Here is a 16,815-nt window from a genome sequence, read left to right as displayed (position 1 = left end):
CTGGCCACTAAGACAGCCTCTCTCCGGGCTCAGGCTGGCCTCCTGCTCTTTTAAACACCAGTTGCACTGAGAGAACTGTGGCATTTTGTGACTTCAGAGCATCAGAAAAAACGTTCCCTGGAAAACCGCCATATGGTCACTTGTGAGCTTACAGCTCTGAGGGCTTCGTGAGTGTAGAGATGGGGTCCAGGGACAGAATGAAGCCTGGGGTCCCCTTAGGGAGCCCCCTCGCCCTCCAGAGGAACGTGCTTCTCAGGGGAGTGGAGGCTTAAGGCTAAACCTGGACTTGCTCCTGCAAAGGCAGAATTCTAACCTTGGCCCTGGAACCCGCAGTCAGGAAGGCAACATCAAACCTCCTGGTAAAATCTGCAACGAGGGCAGGGGGCCGCCACGACCACCCCCACCACACACCCTCCAGACTGGGTGACAAGGGACACCATACATTTGGGACTGGAGCAGAGCCATCTGTGCAAAAGTGACCTCGCAGAGCGAAAAGCTAACCTCAGCGTCTCGTAACATCTAAAGAGAGCCGTCATCAGAAGGGAGGCAGGGCGGGGGGCCCGCGGGGGCTCAGCTCCGGGGTCTCCTGTGTAGAGACGTCCGAATAACCACGACACCGGCAGCGTCACCAGCGCTCCGCAGCTGACATTCACGTCACAGCCTGTGTCACTCGCGCAGGCTAAAGACTGCCGCTCGCCACCCACCTCCACAAGGAGGACGTCAGGAGCCACCACAGTCGCTGACCCTCCACACGCCCTGAAAGGCGTGCAGGACGGAGAGCAGCACTGAGGCGCTCCGTGCTCAGGGAAAACTGGCAGAACAGACCTTCCGACAGGTACTTTCAGGAGAAGGTTTTATGACCCAATTCTTGCATCTCCTCATGTCTAGAAAAGCACTAAAATCACTAATGGAGACACCTGCTCCTGGTGACCAGCAGCAGCCTTCTGCTTGACTGTGTGCCCCCCTCCTCGAAACCGCATCTGCACTGCCCTCCCCCAGCTCCGGGCAGCGGGCCTCAGAGCCACCCGAGACACTGCCTCCCGGGCTGTCGTGCTCATTTTGCCCCAAATAAAACTTCACTCACATCTGACACGCTGTGCGCTTTTTCTCTGCGGACACTCCCTTTGCCTGTATCAGCTTGCTCAATCTGTTGGGATTCTGTTTTGGGAGCAGTTTTCTCACTCCGATTTGACTTTCCCTGTAGGTGTGTAACAGGGAGAGAATGTGCTGACCCTGGAGATGGGAGCACTGCCAGCATGATGTGACATCTCCGGCTAAGCCTGTGAGCGGGCAGCGTCCTGATGGAAGCCGTGGAAGCCACCTCTGGGCTGGTCTGACGTACGTCTGTCCCGCGGACAGAGGTCGGCCGTCTGTGACTAATCCAGCACAGCCCACATGGCTGAGCCCATGGGGCCAGGCCAGGACATAGAGACCAAGTGACCGGTGCCCGTGAGTACCAGTCTCAGGTCACCCAGGTGACAGACACCCTGCCCGTGGGCGCAGGACATGGCCCAGAGGCCCCACGGCCCCGGCACAAGGCCTGTGTGCTGGACCAGAGGCTTAGAAGGCACACAGCGGTGCCCAGTGCTGGCGAGCAACCCCCATCAAGTCCACCTAAACTCTGGGCGCCTCAGTCTCCTCGCCCATGAAATACACAAGGTGGAGGGGGTTGGACAGCCTGGAAGTGCCACGATCTCACTCCCATCCGATGTCAGACTCTGCAGCATCAGAAGTCTGGTCCACGCCAAGGGCGTGGCGAGCGTGGAGGGGCCACGACACAGTGCCGGCGGGGAAGACGGCAGAGCGACGGGGAGGGAGGGGTGGAGGGCGGGGAGGCAGGGCCATCTGGGGGCGGGGTGCGGCAGTGACGCCATTTCCACGATGGTGTGGAATGCCCCGGTCTAGACAGCATTTGTCACCTGCTCTTTGGATCGTGAACCCACGATCCAAAGAAAATCCAAGTTTCTAGATGTCAATGTAAAAATGTTTAACTAATTCCGCGGGTGTCTGGGCTCATGGTGGTTTTGGCGACTATGTGGAGGGACTCTGTGTTTGAAATAAGAAGAACATCCTTAATATGGAAATGGCTGCGTCCCTTAAAATCCTCACCCTAAGCCCGTAAGAGCTTTAAGTATAAAGAAAGTTTGACTCAGCACCTTTGCATCCTTATTTGAATCCCAGCTGTTTCCTGACAGTGGGAGTTTGGGGAGGACCGAGGAGGGGGTTTCCAGGGATTCTGGTCAGGGATGGGGGGCCTCTCCCACTCCTGAGTCACACAGTGGGCACAGTCACCCTGGGGTCTCTGGACCACGGGCCCGTGGTGTCATACCATGAGCACGCCGAAGGACCACCAGTCCGCGCTCTGCGTGTGGCCCCGCCGGTTCACCACCTCGGGCGCCATGTACTCGATGGTCCCGCAGAACGAGTATGCTCTCTTGTCATGGTCGATGGCCTCCTTACTCAGCCCAAAATCTAAAGGCAAACACAGCACACCACACATCAGTCTCCACGTGGTGCTCAGACTACCGCCTGCCCGGCCAGCCCTCCCCCGGCTGCCATCTGGGTTAAGCAGACCCTCCTGGGGCCGCGCTGCCCTCACAGCCTGCACCAAACCCGGCCCTTCCCCAGAGGAATCTGCACATTCAGGAGAGCCCCGGAGGGAACCAGGACATTGCATCTCTGAGTGATTGATACGAGTTACCCCGAGCCCGTTTCCAGTGGGCACAGCGGCGACACGGGGCTCTGATGCTGCCGGGCACGGCCCCGCCGTAGAGAAGCCTGCCGGGCTCCTCTGATGGGCACAGAGGAAGGCACTTGTTCCAGAGCAAAGGTCGGGAAAGGGGTTGTGGGCAGAAAACTACTTGGGAAGGCGGTTGCTGGCTGGTGAGGCGTGAAGGGGAAGACAGATAAGTCATTTGCTGTGGGACACCCTCCCCCCGACCTCCTCCAGGGATGGTCAGTCGATGCCACCTTCCTCCAATGCTCGTCCAACTGCTAGTGGGTGAAGGGCACAGCGACGACAGTTCTAAGATGACAGTCCCCCTCCAGGTTCATCGTCTATGAAGTCAAGGATGACATCACTTCCCCCCAGGCCACAGGAGGAGGACGTGGGCTCCCAGCTCCGAGGGAGCACCCCACACCCGCCGTGGTCTGCTCAGCCCTGCCCAGGTGACAGGCGCTGCACGTCAGTGTCCCGGGGCGCGGTCTGTGATTTGTGCCAGGCCAAGGTGACAAATGATTACAAATGACTCACGTGGGGTCACTGACCAACGGCAGAGGCCGTGACTATGAAACCAGAGAAAGTTAAAGCCTGCGACGCTGCAGGTAAATGTGTGTGCTTGCGCAACGCTTGTTCCAGCTGCCGCTGCACGTGTGAACTTCTGCGACACCTGCCCCGTCCCTCACACGGCAGGGAACACCTGTCCAGTGTACGCAGGACCTTAAATCTCCACGAAGTGCCACACGGGCACTTCTGAACAGCCCTAACCAGCTGAAGGAGTTAAGTTTAATTTCTCAGCTAGTTAAGGGTTAACTTCTTCTGTTGCTCGGTGTGGGGGGCACGGAAGGCGCCAAGAACAGGTCGAACTGGACTCAGTGTTGGGGGGCTGCTCCCACCAGCTGACCTGCAGGCACCAGGAGGGCAGGGCCTGAAAGATCTGTCAAAAGAGTGCCACGCTCTTGTGCCCAAGTCATGAGAAATTTAAAGTCTAACTGTTCGACATGAACAAACATTAAAAAATATTTAATGAGCAGTTATTTTCAGCTACTCTGTGCTCTCTGCTGGGTACTGGGCGTCCAGCAAGAGCAGGGGGAATGGGCCCAGGGGACGAAGCAGTGCAGACAAGTAACCGGGCGGCAGGGAGACCGTGTGGGGCCTTAGAGCAAGGACAGAATGGGGTGGACCAAATGCCCCCGATCCGAGCAGGGACTGGCCTTAGTGGAAGTGAGGAGGGAGCGTCAGCTCGGGGATGGCCAACTGGTGAACACGGGGAGCAAGTGTGTGTGGAGATGAGGCCAGGACCAGCTCAGCGGGGTGGCCAGCCCAACGGCCCCCAGAGACATCCATGCCCCAAATCCCAGGACCTGTGAATTGGTCACCATACCTGGCAAGACCCCACAGGTGTGACTAGGTCAGAATCTTGAGATGGGAGTCACCCCGGGTCACCAGGATGAAGGACAATAAAACACAGGCTCTTAAGGGGGTCTGGGGCAGGGGCCATAGTCAGAGAGAGACCAGGGTGCTGCCCTGCAGCTCTGAAGACAAAGGACAGGGCTGGGAGGCAAGGGCAGTGGGCGGCTGGAGGGCGACCAACGACCCCCGGAGTCTCCACCAAGGAGCTCAGCCCCTCTGATTTCTGCCCCGCTGGCCCGGTTTTGGACTCGTGGCCGCCAGAACTGTAAGAGGACGAGCTTGCTCTGGTTTATGCCACCAAGGCTGGTACCTGTTGGCAGCAGGAAGGGGAAGCTAGTCCAAGTGGGTGTCATGGAACGAGGTGGGCCACTCAGTCTGACCAAACCTGGGGCTGACCGGAGGGCCTCGGGGTTTCAGTGGGGAGATTGCCCTGCAGACGCGCTAAGATGGCGCTATGTATGGAGGTTCCTGAATGAAACATGCTAGAAGGGTCTTAGATCAGAGGAGCGAAGGAAGGAGGGACAGATGGGCTCGGTGCTGGGAGGACACACACCGACAGGCCTGAGCCACAGCCACGGAGAAGGCAGCCCCGGCAGACATGCGTCTGCACGCGCTGCTGCGACCAGAGGGCTTTGGCTGGGGGTGGGTCCCCGATGTACCAGGGCTGGGATGATGTCGGGGGGGGGGGCTTTTACAAACCTGTGATCTTAATGTGTCCCTCTTCGTCCAGCAGGATGCTGAAAGAAAGGGGAAGAAAACAGATGCTTTAAGGGAGATGTGCATGCTGAAGGGCACGTGGACCCCGGGCAGTGGTCTCCATGCCGGGCGCCTGCCTATCGCAGACGGGGCTCTCAGATCACTGCTTTCCTGGGTCAGGGGCGCCCCCAGACCCACAGTGTGTGGGACACAGAGTGACACCCTATGTCCCTGTGCCTGGTTCACCTGCAAACTCTGGGGCTTCATGAGCCCATGGGGGGAGTCTGGGGACCTTCCAGCCTGTGTATCCTGTGTGAGGAACAGGACTGAGAGGGTCCAGGACCGCCCTGGCCTGTGGACTCAGAGCCTCTCAGAGGGGATTTTTCTGAACCCAGGCAGGCTCCTGATGGCCAGATCTCATCCCCTTCTCCCCATATCTCCCCATGAGCCCCCCTCCCGGCTCTGCGGGAGACCGTGACACCTCAGACCTCAGTATCCGGGAGCCACGCTGTAAGATCTGGTCCTACTGGGTCCCCGCCTCATCCCCTGGTCCAAGCCCTCACCACACCAGCATCTGACATCTAGACGTCCCACAGGGAGCACTGGTCCTGCTCTCCCCAGCTCGCTGGAGTTAGGGGGGCTCCCTCCTCATGGGAGGGCGGAGGGGCAGTCTTTACAGAAGGCTCCGGGCTGTCAGCCCGTGGGTCCCCAGGGCCCTCCCTGTTTCTTTCTTTGCTGTAATGAAACCCTGATCCACCAACTCCTAGGAGGTCCCAGCCCAGCTCTAAACAGACCAGGAAGTGGGCTTCGAGGATTCATAGGTGGTCCCTTAAAAACATCTGCGAAAGGACGGAAGTTCTGACACAGGCCACCACATGATGGACCTCGAGGACCCCATGCTGAGTGCAAGAGGTCCGTCACAGAAGGACAAATACTGTGCGATCCCACTTACAGGAGGTCCTAGAGCAGCGAAATCCAGACACAGGAAGTAGAAGGGAGGATGCCAGGGGCGGGAGAAAGGGCTGGGAGTTGGGATGGACGGTGGTGATGTCTGCACCGCAGTGTGAATGCTCGTGACACTACGAAACTGTGCACTTAAAAATGGTGCAGATGGGGAGGGTAGAGCTCAGTGGTAGAGCGTGTGCTTAGCATGCACAAGGTCCTGGGTTCAATCCCCAGCTCTTCCAGTAAAAAAAAAATAAATAAATAAACCTAATTACTCCCTCCCCTCTCCAAACAAACAAACAAACAAACAAACAAACCAAAGGAAAAACAAAAGAAAAAAAAATTTTTTTAATGGTAAAGATGGTAAATTTTAGGTTATGTTTACCTTACTGCAATTTAAAACATCTCCCATGGAATTAAAAACAATACACACTATTTCATGGAAATGGAAAGGAAAAAATTACAGCATATAATTAAGTTGACAATTTCTAATGAAAGAAGGAAATTTTTTCTTTGCTTTTCAGTTATACTCAATCTTTGCCCAGAAGTGAGCCACTTTCATTTTTTTTTGGTGGGAGGAGGGGTAACTAGGTCTGTTTATTTTTTAATTAATTATTGTTACTTTTCTTTAGAGGAGGTGCTGGGGATTGAACCCAGGACCTTGTGCACGCTGAGCACATGCTCTACCACTGAGCTGTGCCCTCCCCCTCATAGAGGTGAGCCACTTTCCAAGTGAGTTCCCTCCTAACAAAGCCCTTTCTCTTCAGCCCTGCAATTATGTGTCACTGTTCTTAGCTGTCAAGGTCCCTGTGACTTTAACTGGAGGGGGAGCAGGGTGCTGCCTTCAGGGCTGCCCAGGGCTCACAGCGGCGGGCAGCACGTCGGCCAGGCCGGCTTTGGAGTGGGCTCGGCGCCCACTGTCTGCAGGACGTGGCTCTCGGCGGGGACGCGCAGGAGAGGGCCTTTCAGGGTTACGGAAACACCCACTTCCGTGTGCAGCCGGCGACGCGCTACGCCACAGGCGGTCAAGCTGAAGCCAAGCACGGGGAGTGCTCCCCTCTGCTCACAGGCAAAGCCCTTTGCTTCACGTACGTACACAAGGTTCCTGGATTCTGGCCGAACCCAGCTGGTTCCCGACCATGCCTGTCGCATCTTAATGAAATCTGCTTCAGAGAAGAGTGTTTTTCTCAGTTCAGTGCAGGTGACAGTAAAGGACCAGGGGCATGGGCCTGGAGCCACTTCCTGTGCCCCTGGGCCACGCGCTGCCTTGTGCCCCAAGCCTTCGGGTCCTCGGGCCCCCCCGGCCCAGGGGCAGGTGTGGACCTCAGTCTAGGGGGTGGTTATCGGCCTTCTCCTGGGCTGTGAACTAAGTGAGTGAGATGGGCAGGGGCCTCGCCTCAGGGACCTCGCCTCAGGGGCCTCACCTCAGGGGCCTTGCCTCAGGGGCCGCAGTTGGGTCCGCCCAACGAGTTTAAAATGGCGCCCGCTAGTCCCGCCTTTCCAGGCGAACGGCTCCTGCTTGCGTGGCAGCTCCACGCAGGAAGCAGCAGGGAAAGCCTGAAACAAGGACACTGTGATCTGGAGGGGCTTTCAGCTCCTCAGTTTAGAGCAGATGAGCAAACTATCCTAGAAATAACATCGTGGGTGATTATTGCCAAAGATACAGGAATCTTGGAGTTTGGGCTGGCGATCTGTGCTGTTGTCGTTTAGAAAAACTCAGAAAAGCTCATCTGACTTGTCACCTAGGAACGGGCCAGCTGAAGCAGCTGGAAGGGTTTCCCAAATCTGCAGGCAGAGGAGGGGAAGAGATCAACCCAGAAGACACAAATGAGGGAGGAGGTGGCCGTATCTGGACCATTCCCAATGGCAGGGTGGGTCTCCCCTAAGGGAGGGGGGGTGGTGGGCTGGACCACGGGAACCTGGGCTGGGCCCTGCTCCCTCCGAGTGTGTGGTGAAGGTCAGGTGAGGATGGGTGGGGACCATCCCGCACAAACCAGGATAAGCCACACCTGTGTCTGGGCACCTTTTCAGGGGCCGGGAGGTAGGCTCTGCAAAGCCTGCTCAGGGTCCCTGCATAGGGGGTGCCCAGCCCCCCGCCAGGTGTGCACTCCTTAGGGAACTGATGTCACATGGACAGCAAGGAAAGGGTGTGGAGGGCCGGGCCTGGCCTGGCCTCACTCACTTCTCTGGCTTCAGGTCTCTGTAGATGATCCCCAGACCGTGCAGGTGGTCCAAAGCCAAGGCCAGCTCAGCCAGGTAGAACTTGACGTCCTCCTCGGTGAACATCACCTGGCAGGAGAGAGAACCAGACCTCAGCCTGCCCTGCGGCCGCCGGGGACTCGGCCCCGCCAAGCGCAGCCTCAGCTCAGCTCTGCTCTGCAGACGGCGGCTCCCGACAAGCCTCCTCCGGCTCCTGCGAAGGGAACTTGAGTTCTCCTTGTAGTTTTAGGACCAGTGATGGGGAGGAGATGCCCCACAAAGATGACTTACTGGGCCTCGCGGGCAGAGCGCGTGGCCGAGTTCCCTCCCCTCCCGCGTCGCCCACAGACCATGCCGCTCTGGAGCGCAGACCCGGGCGAGTGTTCTAACATGAGTGCTTCCGATGTACCACTCTGACATGTGCAGCCAAGCCACACCGAAGTCTCTGCTGAAAACACGTCTCCAGCCTCACTCCTCCTCCCTCCACATCACATCCTCACCCCGGGGTTTGGGCAGACCAGTCACCTGTCTGCCCAAAGTGAGATGTGCTCTCCCAAACACAGCACACTTGTGTGGAGTTGGCAGCGGCCCCCTGCCCGGGAGGCTGGTGGGAGAGGCACCCTGATTAACCCGAGGAATTAAAACACACACGCGGCCTCGGCACCCAGCGCACCTTACGGTTATGGTCTCCCTGATGCTCCCCGCCCTGGTGGTGGTGAGAACCAGCACCAGCACGTAAATCTTGCAGTCACCTTGCTAGGAAGCCAGATGGTATCAGAAACCATTTTTTTTACCTTCACCTTGAGAAATCAATATCACAGAGACTAGAAATCCGCGTCATTACTGACTTCTCTCTGAAGGCAGACGTAGGAAAAATCAATACACAATCAGAAGCTTGCCCGGTAAGGCCGTAGTTAGAGTAAAGGCCGTTCGGAGAACTAAACGGTGAAAAATGCAGATGGTGCACATCACTCTCACAAAGGGACGCTTCCCAGTGGAGCCAGGACGACCCCCTCCCAGGACCTGGACGGAGGCATCTGGGTGCTGCCAACCCTCGCTGCCCCTCCGGCCTCTGGGGCCTCCTGTTGTATCTTCCACACTCAGCCAGCACCTTTCCTCGTGGGTGTTTCTTTTCTAAACTGGCCAACAAGCTCAGTGGGCTTCCCTGCAGCCCAGTCCCGTGGCTGACGAATTCTCTTCCACCTGACGCTGCCTGTCCTGCACGTCACCACCACGGCAGTGGCTGCAGCTTGCTGCTCAGAGCCGGCTGTGCTTCTCTCCTTGTCCCTTATTTAGGGCACGTCTCTGTGTGGCCCCCACGTGCAAGTGACAAATAGTTTCTCCACGGGAATGAAACACCCCCGGCCGTAAGTTCTTCCAGGCAGCCGGACGCTGACCAACACACACGAGGATGTCGTCCAAAAGACTTGCTGAAAAGGGAACCAAAGGAAAATACTTTCCATGTTTCCATGGGCTCCAAGATGCTGTCGAGCCCACGATGGACAACTTTACTTTTCCTCTGAAATAAAGGGTCTTATGGGAGACACATGTTCCCATTCTGAGGTGTTACAGGGCTTTTTGCTAATTATTGCCCCCTTTTTGGTCAAGAAACTCACAACAGGGTGTGTCTTCCTGATGCTGGACAAACCAATGGCGTGACTTTCTGTCAGGACGGGCGAGGCGGGGAGGGGGCAAAACAACAGGGTCAGACGAGACGCTGGCCGATGTCAGTGATTCGGCATCTCTGAAAACGTGAGCACAGCTGGGAGGCAGGTTGCGGGACCAGACACCTGACTCCAAAGGGCTTTCTGGAGAACCTGGTTCTGACTCTTCCAGCCCATGTTTTCAGCCTATATTGCAAAGAGCCCAGGACATCACTGGGGCCGTTGCCCGAGGTCTCGGGGGTCCCGCTCCTGCCCCACCTTGACAGACTGTTCACTCCGGAGTTTCATACAGGATGGAAGGATCTGCTGTAAGAGTGGGCGGCGGGGAAAGGGGGCGGGCAGCTTGTCCCCACTGTTAGAGTCCAAGGTAAACCATGGTGCTGGAGTATTGCTGCGTCAGAAGGATCGGAACCCTGTTCTGTGCAGTGTTACCTTGCTGTCACCTTTTGTCACCCTTGGTTCTTAGAAAGGAGCACTGCACGCAGTCACCAGGATTAAACCCCAGTGCTATCACTGCCCCCAGCAGAGGCTGGCTTTCCATCCGATGAAGCAGGGGCCAGACAGCTGTCACATCGTGCTTTGTGACATTCTGGAAAGTTCCTGGGTCAGGTACGGGGGGGGGGGGGGTCAAGGATAAACCCTCGGGGGGAGGGTATAGCTCATGTGGTAGAGCGCTGGGTTCAGTCCCAGCACCTCCTCGAAGCAAAAATCAATGAATAAACCTAATTACCTCCCCCTCGGAAAACAAACAAAACAAGGATAAACCCTGGGGCTGTGAAGTGGCTGGGGGTCGTGGAGATGTCACGTGTGAAGGCCTAACTGTATGCTCTGACACATCTCCCAGGACGAGTGGTCAGCATATTAAAAGCATCTTCCTACGATGGAAATTGAGATGTTGAGAAATCGTCTTCCCTGCCATTACCAGGAGCCAACCTTCTGTTCCATCCGCTCGGCACAGGGTAGGAAACAGAGGGCGGCGGCAGGTCCAGAGCTCCACGGGGGTCTGGGGGAGGGTCCGTTGTCTTAAGGTCTTCCAAGGACAACAGATTTCTTCTCTGTGCATCTTGTGAGACTTCTTTAAAACAAGTACACACACATACACAACACTATATACCCCCCACACCAAACACACACACCATACACCCCCCACTACCCACCACACACACACACGCAGGTACACAGACTCACACATCATGCACACAGACACCACACACACATTCCAGTGCACACACGCAGGTGCATGCACACATACCCCCACCCCTCCCCAGGGCTCTCCTGTCCCTCTTTGTCCCTTGAATTCTAGGCAGAAACCCATACCCCTTGTTTACCTCTTTGGAGAGCCTGGTGAAGAGGTCCCCTCCGCGCAGGAAGTCCAGAATCAGGTAGAGCTTTCCCTCTGTCTGGAAGGCTGCGGAAGGAGAGTTGAGCAGTTCAGCACTGAGGTCCCCTGGGGTGGGGGTCACTCCCTTGGGCCCAGACAGTGCAAAAAGGCCCTCCCTCTTTGGCTCAAACAACACCGTGTAATCTGTAATGCTGGGTCATTCCACAAACAGGACTGAGGCCAGGCTCGAGGTGGCTTCCTGGGGCCAAACTCGGGGAAAGGGAGCTGCAGTGATGAGTTCTGTCCCTTTCACTTTTATTAAGGGTCTGGAGTGGGCGGGACGGGGGTGTAGAGCTCAGTGGTAAAGCCTGTGCCTGGCATGCATGAGGTTCTGGGTTCAATCCCCAATACCTCCATTAAAAAATGAAAAGTCTCTGAAAATAACATAAAATAAAATAAAATAAAATACAAAGGCTCTGCACGGCAAAGTATACCATCAACAAAACAGGCAAGCTATGTAATGGGAAAAAATTTGTAAATATCTAAGACAGGACTAACATGCAAAACATGTAAACCCCACACAGCTCAACAGCAAAACAACAACAAAGACAAAAAAGAAAGAGAGCTGGAGGTTATATCTCCTCACTCCCTCCCTCGTTCCTTCCATTTTTAATCACAAAGGGGATGGAAAGGCCCCTGAGAACCGTGTTTGAACCTCCCCACTTGCTCTCACTGCCACCACCGCTAACACTGGGCTTCGGGGACGACATGTCTCGTTGGAGAGTCGGCTTCGCTGTGAGGTGCCTGGGGAGGAGCGGGGCGATGGGGCCGGCGGCGGACGGGTCTCCCTCCGTCTGGAGCTGCATCTGCAGCTCTCGGGGCTCACGGTCGTCCACCACGTGCTCCTTCTTTTACGCCGCGTTGATGACCAGGGTGACCAGCAGCCCGGCTCCCTGCGCCTCGTGGCAACGGGGCTCATGTTTAGGTTTGGTCACTGTGTGCCGCTGCCACGGGCGGTGGCTCACGTCCCAGCGCCGGTCCCCACCACCAGCACGTGGCTCCGTCGAAGGGGGCCGCGTGTGCACGAGGGCCAGGAGAAGCTGACCACGTCACTACTGGACGGTCAGCGCTGCTGCTGCTGGTCTCTCGTCTGGCATCTGTTTTGTACACCCAGGAAATACGGCTGGGAGGGGTCCCGACACCCTACACACTTGCAAACTTTTCCTTTTCTAAAAAAAAGTAAATTACTAAAAGCAGGAGAAATGTTGGGGTTTGGGGAAGGTGAGCCTCTAGCTAGAAATCCCTTTGTCAGAGCTGTGTGCACTGTAGCCTGGACTGCTGCTCTGTCCGAGGGCTCCACAGGCATTTGGAGATCAAGTGTTTTCTGATCCATCACAGAGGTAACGTGGGCAATGCGTTCAGACATCTCTGCAAGACCCCGGCTCATAGATCTTTCAGAAAAATGCCCTGGAAACCCGTCGAAATGGCAGATGGGACAGGATCTGACGTCAGCACAACAGCAGGGTAGTGGCAGCAGCGTGAGAGGGAAGGCGGAACCTCCCCCGACCGGGACCTGAGGGCCCCTGCCCGAGGCCGGGGACGGGGGGACTGGGTGGGGGCGTCCGTCACCAGCCGCCAGCCGGCGAGCTCGCATCCCAGTTGGCAGCTACTGTTTTCGAAAGGGTAGACCACGTACTTTCTAAAGACCTTCTAAATTGTGTTCTTAGTAACAGCAGAGGTTCTCGGCGGGGAGGGTGTAGCTCAGTGGTAGAGCACATGCTTAGCATGCACAAGGTCCAGTCCCTCCATTAAAAAAACAAACAACAAAAAAGCCTTAAAAAAGAAGTTTACCAGCAAAGAGCTCTGCCCTCCAGCCTCTGGGCGTGTGTTCACTCCGGTTTGTGTACACGTAACGGCCAGCCTCCCCCGGCTCCGCCCAGCCCGGAGTCTCCAGACCCACAGGTACCGGGTCGGTTCTGGTTCTGCTCTGTGCTCCTCCCGCGTTCATCACTCAAGTTGCACGACTGACTCGCCCGCAGTCGGGCATGACTCCGGATCACCACCTCACTATTTCTAACTTCAAGATCTGACTACTGCTTTTCAGGGGGGATGACGTGGCAGGAAGCTAAGAGGCATCACCTGGCACCGCAGATTCGCGGCCTCAGAAATCAGAACTATTCCATCTGAGTCTCAGTTTTCTCTTTGAAAACTGGAAATGATAATCTACCTTGAAAGGACGTTTTGGGGCTCAAAGAGCTACAATCTTTAAAATGCTTAAAACATAGTATTCACTTAAAATGTAGGTGGTGTCACCATTCCGGTTTAGAGGAACCACTGGGTCATAAGCATTTTATTCTGAAACAACACAAAAATATGGTGTAGATTCATCCAGGTTGAGACTTTTTTTTAACCATTTTATCAGTGATGATTTAATGAACAGTAACTTCTCACTCTCTCAGACTAGGTCTTTGAGATGGAAACAGGGCACCTTCCTCCATCAGAGAAGAAGCAACCAAGAGACTAAGGCGCTGGGGGGACAGCCCTACCCCAGACAGGGTGGTGCTGAGACCAGGAGGGGCCTCTTACTGTTCTTCCAGTTTCCTCTGATTTGGGGGTGGGTTGCTCTAGGTCTTCTCAAAAGTAGGCCATTTTTTAAAAAACTCCACTTACCATAATGAAGCTTCACAATGAACGGGTGATTCACTTCTGCCAAGATGTCTCTCTCCATCTTCGATCTGACTCGGTCTCGAACTGCAAGACAGAGAAATGAAAGCTTTCAGAGGCAGGAATTAGATTCTGGAGAACGTGGAATACAAGACAGCTAGACATTCATACTTGCGCCCAAACTTTCATCACAAAACTTTTCAAGCCTATACGAAGGCTGTAAGAGTAGTTTAACGATCAGCCCTAAATCCCCGCCCTGGGTTCAACGGCTGTTCACATTTGATACGTTCCCTCTACCTCCCCACACATACACACATTTTAGACAAAAATCTGATGGCAAATTGTCGACGCCGTGACACTTGACCCTCAGGTGCATTTGCATCTCCTAAGAAAAGGACACTCTGTGTAACCCTGACATGCCTGTCGCCCCTAAGGAAACTAACCATCATTCCACAACCTCCTCTAATGTCCAATTCCTGCTCAGATCCGGCCCCCCAACCGTGTCATTTACAGCTCTTATTTTTTCCAACCTAGCAGTTAGTCAAGGTTCACCCATTGTATTTGGCTGTTGTATTTCTTTACTCATCTCGCTTCTAGAATAGATTGGCCCCACATCCTCCCTCCACCCCCATGCTCTCCGTGGACTTCCGGGCAAGTCCAGGGCGGTTTTCTCACAGGCTGTCTGGGTGCGTCTGGCCGCTGCTTTGCTGTTGCCGTAACTCCTGTTTTTCTCGTAAGCCGAGATGAGGTCCGTGCACGAGTGAGGCTAAACTTTTTTGGCAAAAACACCCCCCGGGTGACGCTGTGTGCCTTCAGCTGCGGCAGCTGGGGGTGGGTGCGGTGTTACCCTTGCTCAGTGACGCTGACTGTGACTGGGTCAGGGCGGCACGCCATCGGTCCCTCGTTGTAAGGATGCGTACATCCCTCCGTATGTAACAGGTAACCCGTGGGGTGATATTCTGGTATCAAGTGACCCGTGGGTTCCCTAACACCCTTCATCCAGTGGTGTCAGCTTGTGCACGTGGTCTTTGCTTCCAGCTTTAGGGCTAGAAGACGGCATTTTCTCATTTCTGACGCAGCTAGAGAGCGAGAGGAAACCTCCTTCTCTCTCCCCCCGAGGGCGAGGCCTGCGGATTCTTTACAACGTGCGTGTGTTCTAACCAGTTACAACATGTTCTTTTTGGTGTTGGCACTGTCCAAAGTTTAGCCACCTGGGAACATGCATGGAATTAGTTTTGAGGCAAAAGTAAACAAAAACAAACAAAAGCATCACCTGAGAACAAGAACAACTCCAAGGTCCCCACAAGCAAGTCGGTACCAAGAGCCCTCACACGTTCCCACGTGAGCAAAGGCAGGATTTCCCCCAAGTATTCGTACATGTGACAATTATGACAAATACCACATTATGGGCCAGATATTTAAGTCGTCCGTATTTTAGCCTTATGATATATACTTTTAAAGTTTCATTTAAGAAGTCCTTCCCAAAGGATGGCTATAATGAAAAAAAAAACACCAAAAAAATGGAGAATAACAAGCACTGGTGAGGAAGTGGGGATGCCGGTGGGAGTGTAAAACGGTGCGGCCGCTGTGGCAAACCGCTGGCAGTTCCTCACACAGTCAGACAGAGAAACGCCACCTGACCAAGCAGCTCTGCCCCAGGGACGCACCCCGGAGAGCCGGAAACAGGAATGCCTACGGACGCCTGTGCGCCCTCATCCACAGCAGCACTAGTCACAAGGCCAAAAAGGTGGAAGAACCCGAGCGCCCATGGAGAGGTGAGGGCTAAACAACAGGCAGTCTGCCTGCGCAGACGAATGTTACCCAGCCCTAAAAAACACAATCTGACCCAGGCTACAGCAGGCGCACACCTTGAAAACACTGTGCTGAGCCAAGCAAGCCAGACACAGAAGGACAAATACAGCGTGATTCTGCTCACGTGAGGTCCCGGGAGGAGTCAGACTCAGGACAGGAGGCGGATGGGTGCCAGGGCGGGGGAAGGGGGCACAGCTTAGCGGGGACGGAGAGTCTGCCCCGGGCGACCTGAGAGGCGGGGGCATAGACAGTGGTGACAGTTACACAACATCATGACTGTACTTAATGCCACTTACGACGGTTAAAATGATCAACATCATGTTAGGGGTATTTCATGGCAATTTCAGAAAACAGAAGCCCTCCCCTCCATCACTGGGCAGTCTCCGGGTTTTGCTCCGTGAGCTCCCGTTTCCCGTCCCACCCTCGGGGCTCAGGCTCCCGGAGCCACTCACTTCACCACGAGGCCGCTCCCCGCGGTGGGGCCGTGGCTTGGAGCCCGCCGGTGGGGCAGTGAGCCCGGGACTGACGGCCAGCCGCACGCCAGCTCCGTCTCCCCCGGGTCACGGTGGGGGCTCCCTGCCCTGGTGCTTGTCTGCAAGTCGGGGTGACGACGGCACCCGCCTCATGGGCTTCAATGAGAACGATGACTCAGCAGTGCCGGCCCCAGGCCTGGGCTGCGCCAGCCCCTGTCACCGGCCAAGGTGGCTTTACTGCAGTCAGATGTGGGGCTTCCTTTGGTCCGTCCCTCTGCTTCGCTGCTCGGCTGCTCCTGTCCCGACATCAGACCCCCGTGCCTGCCCCCGATACCCCCTGGGCTCTAGAAGGGCTGTGGCTGGTGCGCAGGAGGCAGGCACCTGGAAGCAGCAGCCTGGAGCCCCGACTGTCAAGAGAGCAGCACTGAGAGCCCCTCTGAGCAGCTGCGGTGGGGACCCCCGGCCCCACCCCACCACGGACCCGAGCCGCCTCCACGAGCTGGAACCCTCCTCCGATGCCTCTCGGCTCCTGGGCTGCGTCCTCGGCCTCCGTGCAGCAGAGCAGGCCGGGAAGGGCCTGCGGGGGACAGTCGGCCACCCCAAGCCACAGCCTCCTCGGGGAGAAGCCCTGCTCCACCCCCGCCCCCAGGACGTGATCGGGTGAAGCCGTGGCAGGGGAGGGGGACACTGTCCCTACCCCCTTCTTGTTGCTCCCTTGCCGGCCCACTCCTGGACTCTGGTGACGATCATCTAAACACCCTCCAACAGGACTGACGCTCTCAGCGCCGCGGCCAGGCCGCGCCGGGGCGAGGAGGGCTGCGCAGTCACGTACCTGACTGCAGGATTCGTCACGGAAAACAGAGGCCGTCAGAAGCCCGGCGGAAAAATTAGAAAAAGAGGTCTCACATT

At 56.1% G+C, this 16,815-nt stretch overlaps 1 protein-coding gene across 15 annotated transcripts in view; it reads right to left on the bottom strand.

The window, feature by feature from the left end:
- The window catches only part of LOC105086277 (ribosomal protein S6 kinase alpha-2), a 375,469-nt gene that overhangs the window by 54,221 nt on the left and 304,433 nt on the right, over positions 1–16,815 (bottom strand). For 11 of the 15 annotated variants that reach the window (XR_010381181.1, XR_010381182.1, XR_010381183.1 and 8 more), the window contains 6 exons: positions 13,628–13,708; positions 10,965–11,044; positions 10,559–10,711; positions 7,956–8,062; positions 4,832–4,869; positions 2,330–2,472 (listed from right to left, as the gene is read on the bottom strand). Coding sequence is in view for 12 of the 15 variants with exons in the window: in XM_064486472.1 (XP_064342542.1) it covers positions 2,330–2,472; positions 4,832–4,869; positions 7,956–8,062; positions 10,559–10,711; positions 10,965–11,044; positions 13,628–13,708 (602 nt within the window). In the remaining 3 variants the exon portion in view is untranslated. The remainder of the gene's footprint in view (positions 1–2,329; positions 2,473–4,831; positions 4,870–7,955; positions 8,063–10,558; positions 10,712–10,964; positions 11,045–13,627; positions 13,709–16,815) is intronic. The other 4 variants (XM_064486474.1, XM_064486476.1, XM_031456682.2 and 1 more) reach the window with 1 other exon arrangement.

Source organism: Camelus dromedarius, chromosome 6 (assembly GCF_036321535.1).
Source record: "Camelus dromedarius isolate mCamDro1 chromosome 6, mCamDro1.pat, whole genome shotgun sequence".
In the NCBI taxonomy this organism is placed as follows: domain Eukaryota; kingdom Metazoa; phylum Chordata; class Mammalia; order Artiodactyla; family Camelidae; genus Camelus; species Camelus dromedarius.
The sequence above is the reverse complement of the archived record's forward strand: the minus strand, read 5'-3'. Positions and strand labels throughout refer to the sequence as shown.